The sequence below is a fragment of the Ochotona princeps genome, chromosome 2, assembly GCF_030435755.1.
Source record: "Ochotona princeps isolate mOchPri1 chromosome 2, mOchPri1.hap1, whole genome shotgun sequence".
NCBI classification, from domain to species: domain Eukaryota; kingdom Metazoa; phylum Chordata; class Mammalia; order Lagomorpha; family Ochotonidae; genus Ochotona; species Ochotona princeps.
The window spans coordinates 162,038,401-162,050,422 of NC_080833.1; the positions used below are offsets into that span (position 1 = coordinate 162,038,401).

The window sequence follows — 12,022 nt, forward strand, 5'->3', positions numbered from 1 at the left end:
CAGACCTAAAGTCCAACAGGTTCCGGCAAGATCAGCACCACCAACAACCTAGCTATATAGGACACCTGGTGTCTCCCGAATCCTTGGACCTGATCCAACCAGAAGTGTGAAAAAGGTTGTATAGACAATGGTGCAGCCTCAGCAAGATAACACAGGAAGTAGAGATTGGTGAGCCAGGAGTTGGGGCTACAGAGACCATGCTGGAAATCTAACATAAGAACCCAGACCTGGATTTCAGTGGAGGCAGTGGCACAATTGGTTGCAAACAAAGAGTTGTGTACTAATTGCAATAAGTAAAACCAAACTGCAGACCTGTGTGTGACACAGCTTAGAAACCTGCCCCAAAGAGAAGACTCTGCTAACCAGAAGTGCAGTGACCAAGAGCAAAAGAAGAGACAAAGGCACAACAAATATTACTGAAAACTCCCCTGCAAAGGAGCAAAACTGTATGCCAACCTCAGAGTTAACTGAGGAAGACATTGAGAAAATGGGGGACACAGAATTCAGAAAACTCATTTTAAAGCTTCTGATCAACAATCAGAAGCACATATAAGAGTTCAAAGATTTTAAGGAATATTTTACACAAGCAATAGCAGCAATAAAGCAAATCAAGGCTGCTATATTAGAAATTAAGAACACAGTAGAGCAAATTAAAAGTACAGTAGAGAGTTTCCAAAATAGGATGAAGCAAGCAGAAGAAAGAATCTCAAAATTGGAAGGTATTTTCTGTCATCTGTGGCCATTTGCAGAGTGAGTCAGAAGGCTGAAGATCTCTCCTCTGTCTAGAGCTCAGTCTTTCAATAGGCACATAGATAGATAGATATACAAATCTTCTTTAAAGGACAAACAGTTGAAAGTTCATAGTCTAAGAAAAGCTTAAATTCTGTGTTGGACCAATGAAAGCTAAGCTCTATCTGCACCCATATGTAATCCCCTTGTGCTAGACAAGGATTGTAGCCTATAATGTTACAGCCTAAGAAAGATGAAATGCTAAAAACTGTATGTTGGAAATGGCGCTGTGGCACAGTGGGTAAAGCTGCCCTGAGCATTCCCAGGGGTGTCGCTTGCACACCCTGAGGTTCAACTTCCAATCCTGCTCCCTGCTAGGGCTGTTAGGAAACCAGATGATGACTCAAGTGCTTGGGCTCCTGCAACTCCATGGAAAACCGTCCAGAGGATGTGGGCTCCTGGTTTTGTCCAGGCTTAACCCAGCTGCTGGTGATATCTGGGCAGTAAATTAAAGAATGCAACATCTTATTCTCTGTCTTTTCATATCTCTTGTAACTCTGCTTTTCAAATAAAAAGATCTGTACGAATACTTCTAGTGTGCTGATGATATGTCTATCTATCAGAATCCCCAGAAACTCGCAGTAAAACTACAAGAAATAGGAGTAGCAAATTTAGGAAGTAAGATGAACACTTAAAACAATCAAACAGATTTGGCACACTACCAAAGAAATAACTCAAAAAAAACTGAGAAAAGTTTTTGTTAATGCCAGACTGAAAGTAACAGAATACTGAAGAAAATTTAACAAAAGAAGTTCAATATTTGTATGACGAAAATTACAAGAGGTATGTAATTTATTGAATAATAAAGGCAGTTAAGCCCAGTCAGCTAATTTTAATATATGGAAGAGGATGGTAAGATGTAGAAACAGAATGGAGGTTTAATGCTACCTTCAAAGTAAGGAAGAAACCGTAACAAATCAATAGAAAGAAAAAAAATAGTGATCACTTCTGGCTAATAAAATATATAATTATATAAATTTTTTTTACATTTTATTATTATTGCTATCATTTTATGATACAGCTCCATATTCCCTTATCCCCTCCCCAGTTCCCTCCCCCCAGTTCCTCTATATCATTACTAACATATAGTTCTTCATACTCAGTCATATGTCCATCATTGCGGGCATGGACAATGGCAGAGAGTACAGCATCCTATTGTCAAGATATAGTAAACAGTTTCATTGTAAGTCCATCTTTGTCTGGAAGCAGAAATGCATACCGTACTACATCCTCACCTCTGGATGTTAGTCTCCATTACACAGCTACTGTACATCCCCTTAAATGAAAAGCCATGATACAAAATCAACAATAGAAAGAAAAATAGAAATTTACAATGCCGTGAAGTTAAATGACATGTTACTAGATATGACAATCTCCATTACACAACTACTGTACATCCCCTTAAATGAAAGGTCAAGATACAAAATCAACAATAGAAAGAAAAATAGAAATTTACAATGCCCTGAAGTTAAATGACACGTTACTAGATATGACAGCCTCCATTACACAGCTACTATACATCCCCTTAAATGAAGAGCCACAAAACAAAATCAACATCTGGGAGAAAAAAGAAATTAACAATTAATTAATTATATAATTTTTAAAAAGCTATTTCATTTAAAATTTATAAGATGTCTAAGTGTAAGACAAATACCCAAATATCAATAGTTTGAATCTATGTTTAGCAAAGAAAAAAAAGCCTAAAAAAAGAATGGAAAATAATCTATAATTTTAACTAATAAAATTATATTATTCTTGGGAAAAAATTTACGAGAATCCTCAGAATCTAAGAGAAACAAATTATAAAATCTCATGGAAAGACACAAAATAATCCAAACAAACAAAAAAACAGCAAAATGTGTGAAGACATTTCACCATGTTTTAGGCCTGGTGCTGTAGTCTAGCAGCTGAAGTCCTCGCCTTGAACATGCCAGGATCCCATATGGGTACCAGTTTGTATCCCGGCAGCCCCACTTCCCATCCAGCTCCCTGCCTGTGGCCTGGGAAAGCAGTCGAGGACGGCCCAAAGCCTTGGGACCCTGCACCCACGCGGGAGACTTGGAAGAGGTTCCAGGCTCCTGGCTTCGGATTGGCTCTGCCAGCCATTGCAGCTGCTTGGGGAATGAATCAATGGACAAAAGATCTTCCTCTCTGTCTCTCTCTTTGTATATCTGCCTTTCCAAAAAAATAAATAACTATTAAAAAAAAGTTCACCATGCTTCAAAAATCAGCAAGTAAATGCAATTAATACAATTATGAGAATAATTCTAAAAGCATTTGCATAGACAGAAATACTAGAATTCAAAGCTATGAAAAACGACAAAATTAGAGTAAGAAGCAACTGTGGAGTAAAATAGTCTAGGAGACAGTAGTTTTTTCCTTTCTCAAGAAGGAGAAAAGTGAAGGTATTCATGCCTGGTATTTGTATTTATAACACTAATAATATAATCTATTCATAAACAGTGGTCCTGCTCACAAAATAGAACATGAATAAAAATCAAGAAAAGCACATGTTATTATCAAAAGTACAATAAATTACTCATAATAAAAATAAACAATCATGAGGCAACATGGAATTAGCACTTAACAGCATCTTTCTTTCATAGTCCTTATGACTTATCTGTTTTAAAAATAAAAGCTTTGAAAAAGTGATTCAAATCCTCAATGCTGTATTTCTAGTTGGTGACAAAATGCGGATTTAAATAAGGTTCAAGTGGAAACGAATAACACTAAACTAGTAAAACAAAGTTCTGGACAGTAATGGAAACTTTTATCCTAACTTACAACCATGCCCATGCCTTCCTCAAACTTAACTAGGATGTGATGTCAGTATCCCAATGCCACATGCAGTGAGGCAAGTAAAAGAAAAGGCAGAAGATAAGGAGGTTTAAACTATGAAAGTTATTGGTCTTATAACAGGATGTTAGTTTCTCTTCTTGGGAAAAATCTGATACTGTTAGTTAAAAAAAAAAAAGAACCAACGAAATTTTACCATCAAGAAGTTAATACACATCTTTGATGTTTAGTAAACTTTCAAAAAAGGAAAAAGTAGATGCAGAAGATAAAGGAATGTAATTCTCTGCTAACTTATGAAACTTTACAGAATAAACACTAACTATACCAGCAGGAGCAGCAGAGACGAGCACTGCCCCATAAAAAGCAGACATACAGTCACGCCAGGGAAGGAAGACAGCTTTTGCAAATCATTTTTTGCTGCAATGGCTAATTTTTTTTTGATCCTTACGTTATAAGCACATGATCTACAATAAAAAGACTATCTCATTCATTGCCCCTGTGTACTGCAGGACTCAGTAAGGATCCTACGTTGGAATTCATAAGTTACCCCTGAAAAACAAATTCAGGATAGCTTAAGCATTGACTGTGTAAATATCATTACGACCTGTTTGTGTATAAGGAAATAGCACTGGTTCATGCAGGCAACATTTGAATGAACTCATTTCTATCAAATGAAAACAAGTGACAGAATAGTACAATTAAGGTACACTACTAAATGGGTAATGATGGCATACGGCATACTACAATTTAAAGTTTAATAAGGAAAAAAATGTAAGCCTACAAAGATAGTTACTCATTTTTAATTTTCATCTATCCAACTTATGATACTCCCTTAACATAGTAAGATAAAACTGGTGTCGTTTCTTACCTGCACAGCCAAAAGCCAAATGGTATCTGGAAGTGGGACTAAACTTAACACAGCACACATTAGCCTTTGCTTCGATGCTTGCCACCGAGTTATCCAGATTGGTAGACCACAGTTTCACTAATAGAAAGACAATAAAAACAAAAACAAATACCATATTACCAAACGCTTCTGCAACCTGGAAAGTTTATCTCTACATGTATCTTTCCCTACCATGTTAGATTACTAAACCAAAAAAATTGAAACTGAATGTCTGAATATTAGAGGAATGTATTGAAAACAAGCCATTTTAAAGCCAATATAAAAACCACCCCCCCACACACACAAAAGCACACCTACAGTGAAAGGTAAGAAGGTCCTGCAGCTCATCACATGAAAGGCTTCTAAACAACCCGAGTCTCTAGCTTGAAGGTATATTCATGACACGTGTCTGTTACAGGAATTTCAAAAGTATATGTTGAGTACGCGCTGGGAAAAGTAATATCCATTCCATGGCAGTGGTATTTGTTAGAGTATAAGCATCTTCGGGAGGGCTGAGAAGCTGGCTTCAAGCTTTCAGTAAAGATCATTATTTCAAAATGTTATGTAGGTATTTACTACATGATTCAAGCTCACCTAAAGTAACAGATTCTGCAACCATTTAGCTAGATATCAAAATTTTGTTTTTAAATTTGGTTGTTCTAGTGGTACATGTTGTAATTTCAATTATGAAGAAGAAAACTCATTAATCCTAGCAGATCTGAACTGAAAGCAGTAGAATAAAGGCTGCTCTTCAAGGTAGCAGAGCAAATATCACACGATTTTTACATCACGGAATTAGGATACACATTAGAATACACATACAAAAAAGATTTCTAGAACAGTAACAGTAACAACAAAAATCTCGCTTGCTATCTTTCCATACAGCAGAATTTCCCATTCAGAACAACATCCCAATATGGCTGAGGCAGTGACAACACAGGAAATGTTCTTCAGGTATTTTAAACCATTTTTTCCAAGCATGCATTTGAAGGTGAAAACCAGTATTAAGGAATGGAATAACAATAAAATATTGCGATCACTTTTAGAAGCAATAATCTTTTAAAAAGGCAGGAAATAAAAATTATCATTGTTCAAAGAAATACTACTTTTATGATACAAGAATCCTGTATTATACAGTCTCTGAGAAGAAACTAATTTTTACTCTTTACCCAAAGCTGTAACATCTATTATACCTCTCAGAGAAAACTAAGATATTCATTAAGACAACAGAAATTTCAAATAGCAATATCTAACCTTTTTTTGCTATCTTTAGATGAGAATGATGTGCTCTGAGCAGCACAGTATACAATTATTTAAACAATTAAGCTAAAAAACTTTAATTTGAGATAGACAATTAAAATCCTACATACCAAACATATCACGTAAGGCTGCATTCTGAAAAGGAACTTTGGCAGAAGCCTACTCTAACAGAAGGAAGCCAGGGTGATCCACTTACAAACAGTCCCCAAGAAGCTCTACACGTGAAGGAGACAAGGTAAATAAAAATGAGGGTGTACTGGCATAATGGTAGTTAAAAGCAAGTATTTTTTTTTAATTCATGGTAATTTTCTTCATGGAATCATGAACATCAGTTAAATGTTACAATGGTATCTACCAGGACTATAATTTTTCACAGTATCAGAATTTGATGTAAATTTCTGAGCTACAAGGAAAATTAAGGTTAAATACTATAAGGAAACATTGAAATGAAGAAACACACATTATAGGAAGTCGGTAGCTTTTACTTTCACAGTGGTTATCCTACAGATTGTGCTGAAGTCCTAATTAATCCTCCCTTATTTGAAAACCGGTTATCTGCAGGCAACACAACTCTGCGTGCTGGAAATAACAGACGCTATATCAATGGTCAGACATGGAGGATGGAGTACAGTGATGCAACTTTATGGTAAAGAATGTCACAGACAGGGCTTGGTACAGTAGCCTAGTGGTCAAAGTTCTCAGCTTGCATGCACTAGGATCCCATATGGGTGCAGGTTCCAAACCAGGTGGCCCCATTTCCCCTCCAGCACCCTACTTGTGGCCTGGGAAAACAGTCAAGGATGGCCCAAAGCCTTGAGACCCTGCATCCACATGGGAGACCTGGAAGAATCTCCTGGCTCCTGGCTTCGGATTGGCTCAGCTCTGGCCATTTTGGCCACTTGGGGAGTGAAACAGCAGACAGATGTTTCTCTCTGCATCTCCTTCTCTTTGTTTATCTGAGTTTCTAATAAAAATAAACTTTAAAAAAACAAAACAAAAAGAATGTCACAGACAGCAACTGTCAGAATGTTTTAACACAGGATCAGTAAAAAAGCCACCTGACTTAAGAATGTAAGAGAACCTAGATGAGAAGGTAAGGGCCAAGGAGGGTCAGAAATGTGGCCTCAGAGTTAAGGACACTGACTGGCACACTTGGGTCCTGTAGCAGAGAGCTCTGGCTCCTGACTGCAGCTCCCTGATGATGCAGATCTGGGAAAGAGCGGTCACAGCCTGCTGGTCCAGTGTCCTATCTCATTCATTCATTCATTCTCTCTCTCTCTCTCTCTCTCTCTCTCTCTCTCTCTCTCTCTCTCTCTCTCTCACACACACACACACACACACACACACACACGAGACCTGGACTCACATTCCTGCTCTGGCTCCTGACTGCAGCTCCCTGATGATGCAAATCCTGGGAGATAGTGGTCATAGCCTGCTGGTCCAGCGTCCTAACACACACACACACACACACACACACACACACACACACACACACACACACACACACCCGAGACCTCAACTCAGATTCCCACTTCTAGATTCAACTCCTAGGGAGTGGAAAGCATTTAAGAAATGAACTAGTGGCCAGAAGTACATAACTTGAATCAATTAAAAACAAGATGAAAAGACAGCATTAGAGAAGCAGATGGCATAGCTGTAGTAAGGGCTGAAGTCACTTGTCAGAGGTATACGTGTAGGACGGACACAAGGAAGCAGATGAAAGGTGTCAAAAATCACAGAGCGCGGGACAGAATGTACAGTCTAAGACACTGTCCACTATGGAGGCTTTATTTCTCCCCAGCAAATGCAAACAGCATCAGACAATTTATACTGCAAAATTAAAAACGGTTGAGACACAGCCTAAAATTTTTCAACATACGAACGTAGGGAAAATGTGAAGAATTTTCAAAGGAAATAGACAACAGAAACCAGTCTTAAGATTTGGTGGTGGATCCTAAAAACAAGAGCTTAGACAGATTTTAAAACAAATATTGTACCTATGCTAAAAGAGGTAAAAACAGAGACACAAATTACTAGACAGAAATACTTTCCCATGGGGCTGGCACTGTAGAGTAATGGGTTAAGACACTGCCTGCAATGCTGGCATCCCAATGGGCACCGGTTTGAGTCCCGACTGCTCCACTTTCAAACCAGCTCCTTGTGAATGGCCTGGAAAAAGCTGAATTCTAGGGCTCCTGCACTCACATAGGAGACATGGATGAAGCTCTCAGCTCAGCCCTGGATACCACAGTCATTGCAGCATGAACCAGTAGATGGAATGTATCTCTTTCTTCCCCTTTGCTATTCAAATACATAAAACTTAAAATATATATATTATCTCAGGATACTAATGGATAGGAATACTATAGTAAAAAATGGGACATGTTTTTAAAACAATGAAAATTTTAGTGAAATGCAGAGAAGTCGAAGTTCCATAAGACAAAACAAAAATTGTAATGTTAACATAAATGCAATCCCAGAGGGGAGGAGACAGAGTTGATTTATTGGATAAGTATGTTCTACAGACTGTTTTGTAGGAAAGAGTAGTAAAAAGCAGTCATAGTACAATTTACTAGGAACAACCTAAAATGTGCCTATATCTAATGACACAATTTCAAAATCTGAGATATTAATACAGATAGTTGAAGAAATATTTTTTTTTTTTTTGGTCTCACAACCAATAAAATAGGAATGAAAAGCTAAGAATACAGAACAAAAAATACTATCAACAAGTTGGATCTATTTAACGCTTATGAAACACTCTGTCAGCCAACAAACCACAATGGAATTAATCAAAATTCAATCAAAATACCAGGAATATTAAAAAATACTCTTAATTCATACAAGAAACCTCAAATTCTAAAATGTTTTGAACTAAACAAAAATACAAGTTATTCCAAAGTGAGGGAGGAAGTAAATCCGTGTTGAATGGGAAATTCAGAGCACTGATGTGCAAATGTCGGAAACCAAAGATATGCAATAGATAATATAAGCTTCTCCTTGAGCGAGCCAGAAAAAGAAAAGCAGGTTATATCTCCGGTAAGCAAAAAAAAAAAAAAAAAAAAAAAAAAAAACCAGTAAGTACTAGAGCAACGAACACTAGGTATCTATGAAGTGAAAGGTCTCAAGGAAACTGGTATTAAAACTCAAGAAAAGTATTTAGCCAAAAAACAAATCAAAGTAAAACAAGAAGAAAAAAATTCAAATGGAATCTCAAGGGATCACAAAGAGTCAACACAATGTTGAAAAAGAATGAAAGAGTCACACTTTTGGCTTGAGATCAGTTCCACAGTACTGCCCTGAAGACACAGAAAAACTGACCAGAACAGAAAGCAGAGCTACACGCCCTGAACACAAGGCTGAATGCTTTCCGACAAGGATGCCATGATCATTCAATGGGAACGCTCAGTCTTTTCAGCAAGTTTTCTGGTATTACTGTAACAAAGTAATATACATTACATATACACATGTTAAAAAAGTGACCTTTACATATGTTCAGAAATTAACCCAAAATGGGTTACAGTCAAAAATGTATGAACTGAAATCATAAAACCGCTAATGAAGGGGAAGCTCTATGGTGTAGTATTGGTAATGATTTCACTCAGATTCCAAAACACAGCCATTGTACTGTATATAAATGAAAAACATATATAGACGTCAAAAAATACTATCAAAAGAGCAAAAAGAACCAAAGAAATGGGAGAAAATATTTGCAAATCCCATACCTTAATAAGTCAAGAATATCTGGAATATACAGATAATTCCTTCAACTCAGAAGGACAAGAAAAACTGAACTGAGAGCTCAGACTTGAACAGAAATCGCACACGGTACCTTTGGCGTCATCCGAGCCGGAAGCCAAGAGCTTAGGATCCATCAGGTTAAAGTCGACGCTCCAGCAGCGCTTCTCGTGCTCCTGGGCACAAAGAGAGCACACTTAGGGGAGAGCTTACAGCAACCAACAAGATACCACTATGGATGGAGTGAAGCAGGACAGCTTCAGAAAACAAAGGAAAAGCAAATTAAAATATTGAGGAAGAATAATAAAAAATTTCAGCATATATATATGAATTTACTAAAATTATTGCTTTTAGAAACTCATTTGATACGTTCTAAAAACATAGTCTGAAGAAATGTTTCGGAAGAGTATTTAGTATCAACTAGGCATTACACAGGTGTAGAGTACTGAACAGTGGCATGACTGACAGTGAAGCTTGACAAGTGTTAAGAATAAATAAATATATAAAACTGCTCTTCTTATTTACCTGATAGACCTTGGACCTCTGACCTGTGAATCCATCCCACAGAATAACAGTGCCTTCATAATCACTGCTAGCTAACAGGTTCTTATGGTAACTACTCCAACTGATACAGCTAAAAGAAAGTTAAAAGGTAGCTCATTAAACATTATGTAACAATGGGAAATAAAGATTTAATGTATTTAAAAAGATTAGCACTCTTTTCAAAATGGTGTACATCAGTCCCTAATCATTACTCTGCCCACAGCACATCCAGATTGAAAATTAGTAATAACTCTGAAATTAGTGATTTATTCTATTAGCTCTAAAACAACCATGAACCCAGAGCTGTCCCTAGAGAGCTTAGACACCTGAGGAAAGTGCGTCCATTTTTATTGAAGACATAGGCCCCGAGGGCTCCATGCACAGCATGGCACAGTAAGACATCCTCATGCCAAAGCTCCTACAGGGATCTAGCTCAGTCAATTCATATGAACTAAACACAGAGTGTAACTGGACTTCCTCATTTACATAAAGAAGCTTCTGACTGACGTTACATATGACAGACATCGAACAGAATCAAACTTCTGACATTCATGGTTTTCATTATTTTCAAGTGCTTCATAAGTCTATTCCATTTAAAAATGTATCCTCTTGTTGAGACACTTCTCTGAATCACGCCTACAGTCTTAAAACAGGTGGGTATGAAGGAAGAATACAGCAGTAGATGACTCCAGGTAACTGATTCAACTCATGCTGTACTCTCTATTACCTATCATGCTAAATATCAGAGATCGATGAGCTGACTTTTATTTTTACAACAAATTCGCCTTCCTAATAGAAATTACAGAAGAGTTAAGACAGATACATTTCAGATTTAGACAGACCTGAATCCAAATTCAGATCTATTGGCTATTATGATGCTGGCCAACCTACAGATGGTGAAAATAGAAACTCAACTTTGAGACTGATCCTTTCATTCCAAGTTCATGACTTTTATTCTTGAGTAGTTCCTACCATTCACTCCAATGTAGCATAAAAAAATACATATTTGACATGTCCTGAGAGAACAGATAGGCAGTACATTTAAAATCTCACCTACATTTTCATTATACTAACATTTACTCTGAGTATTTGAGTGGGTCAACCACTATGTTAGTGCACTACAGGGAATTTTTTTTTAAAGAGCAATCCTGTAAAACAGGTATTACTATTATGACCTCCATTTTATAAACAAGTTGCATAAAATGGCTGAAGAGCATAGATTCTAGAAGCAAACAGCCTGAATTTGTCCCCTGTCTCTTCCACATGCCAGCTGTTTAGACTTAGGTATATTATTCGTTTTTCTGTGGAGCAGCTTCCTTGCACAGACGGGCAATAATTATAACTGTCTTACAGGTTTGCTAGTGCAAAGCTCACAGAAGAATGCCTGACACACACAACAATTTAATGACTATTTGATATCCATCCTTATGGTCTCTACATAGGATATAAGGCCTAGCAATCTCAATGATCTGTGCCAGACAATCAATGTGCAGGGTCACCTATGATCAGAGTTTAAGACTTTTATGAATGAATTAGAAAACAAAAAGGAATGCTATAACAACTAAATTATAAAGAGGTCATAACATTGGCCATATTAAGTTGATTAACTCATACATATGCGCATACATAGTACAGATTGAACAATGCTAGTTCAAAAATGTGAAATTCAAATTGTCTCAAAATCTTAAAACTTTTTGAGCAGTAGCATGACATCACATGTATCTTGATCCAATGCACATTGTATTTCATGTATAAACAAAAAATATTCTAGATGATGTTTAGGCTAGGCATAATTCATGTATATGATATACCAGGAAAGTTTGTGTTAAGATTTGGGTCCTAATTTTAAGACCCAATTCTTCATTCAATAATGTAGTGGCAGATATTTTCACAAATGACTCTCATTTGACTATCTGGAAGACTACACAAAAGGCTATGTGAACTCTAATTTGGAAATTTGAAAAACAGTGCTAAATCTACAGCAGGAAAAGTGCCCATATCTCCAAGGAA

At 37.0% G+C, this 12,022-nt stretch overlaps 1 protein-coding gene across 2 annotated transcripts in view; it reads right to left on the bottom strand.

The window, feature by feature from the left end:
* COP1 (COP1 E3 ubiquitin ligase) overlaps positions 1–12,022 on the bottom strand; it is a 156,776-nt gene that overhangs the window by 37,729 nt on the left and 107,025 nt on the right. For both annotated transcript variants that reach the window (XM_058660701.1, XM_058660700.1), the window contains exons 13-15: positions 9,995–10,103; positions 9,564–9,645; positions 4,454–4,570 (exon numbers count right to left, since the gene is read on the bottom strand). In XM_058660701.1, coding sequence (XP_058516684.1) covers positions 4,454–4,570; positions 9,564–9,645; positions 9,995–10,103 — 308 coding nt within the window. The remainder of the gene's footprint in view (positions 1–4,453; positions 4,571–9,563; positions 9,646–9,994; positions 10,104–12,022) is intronic.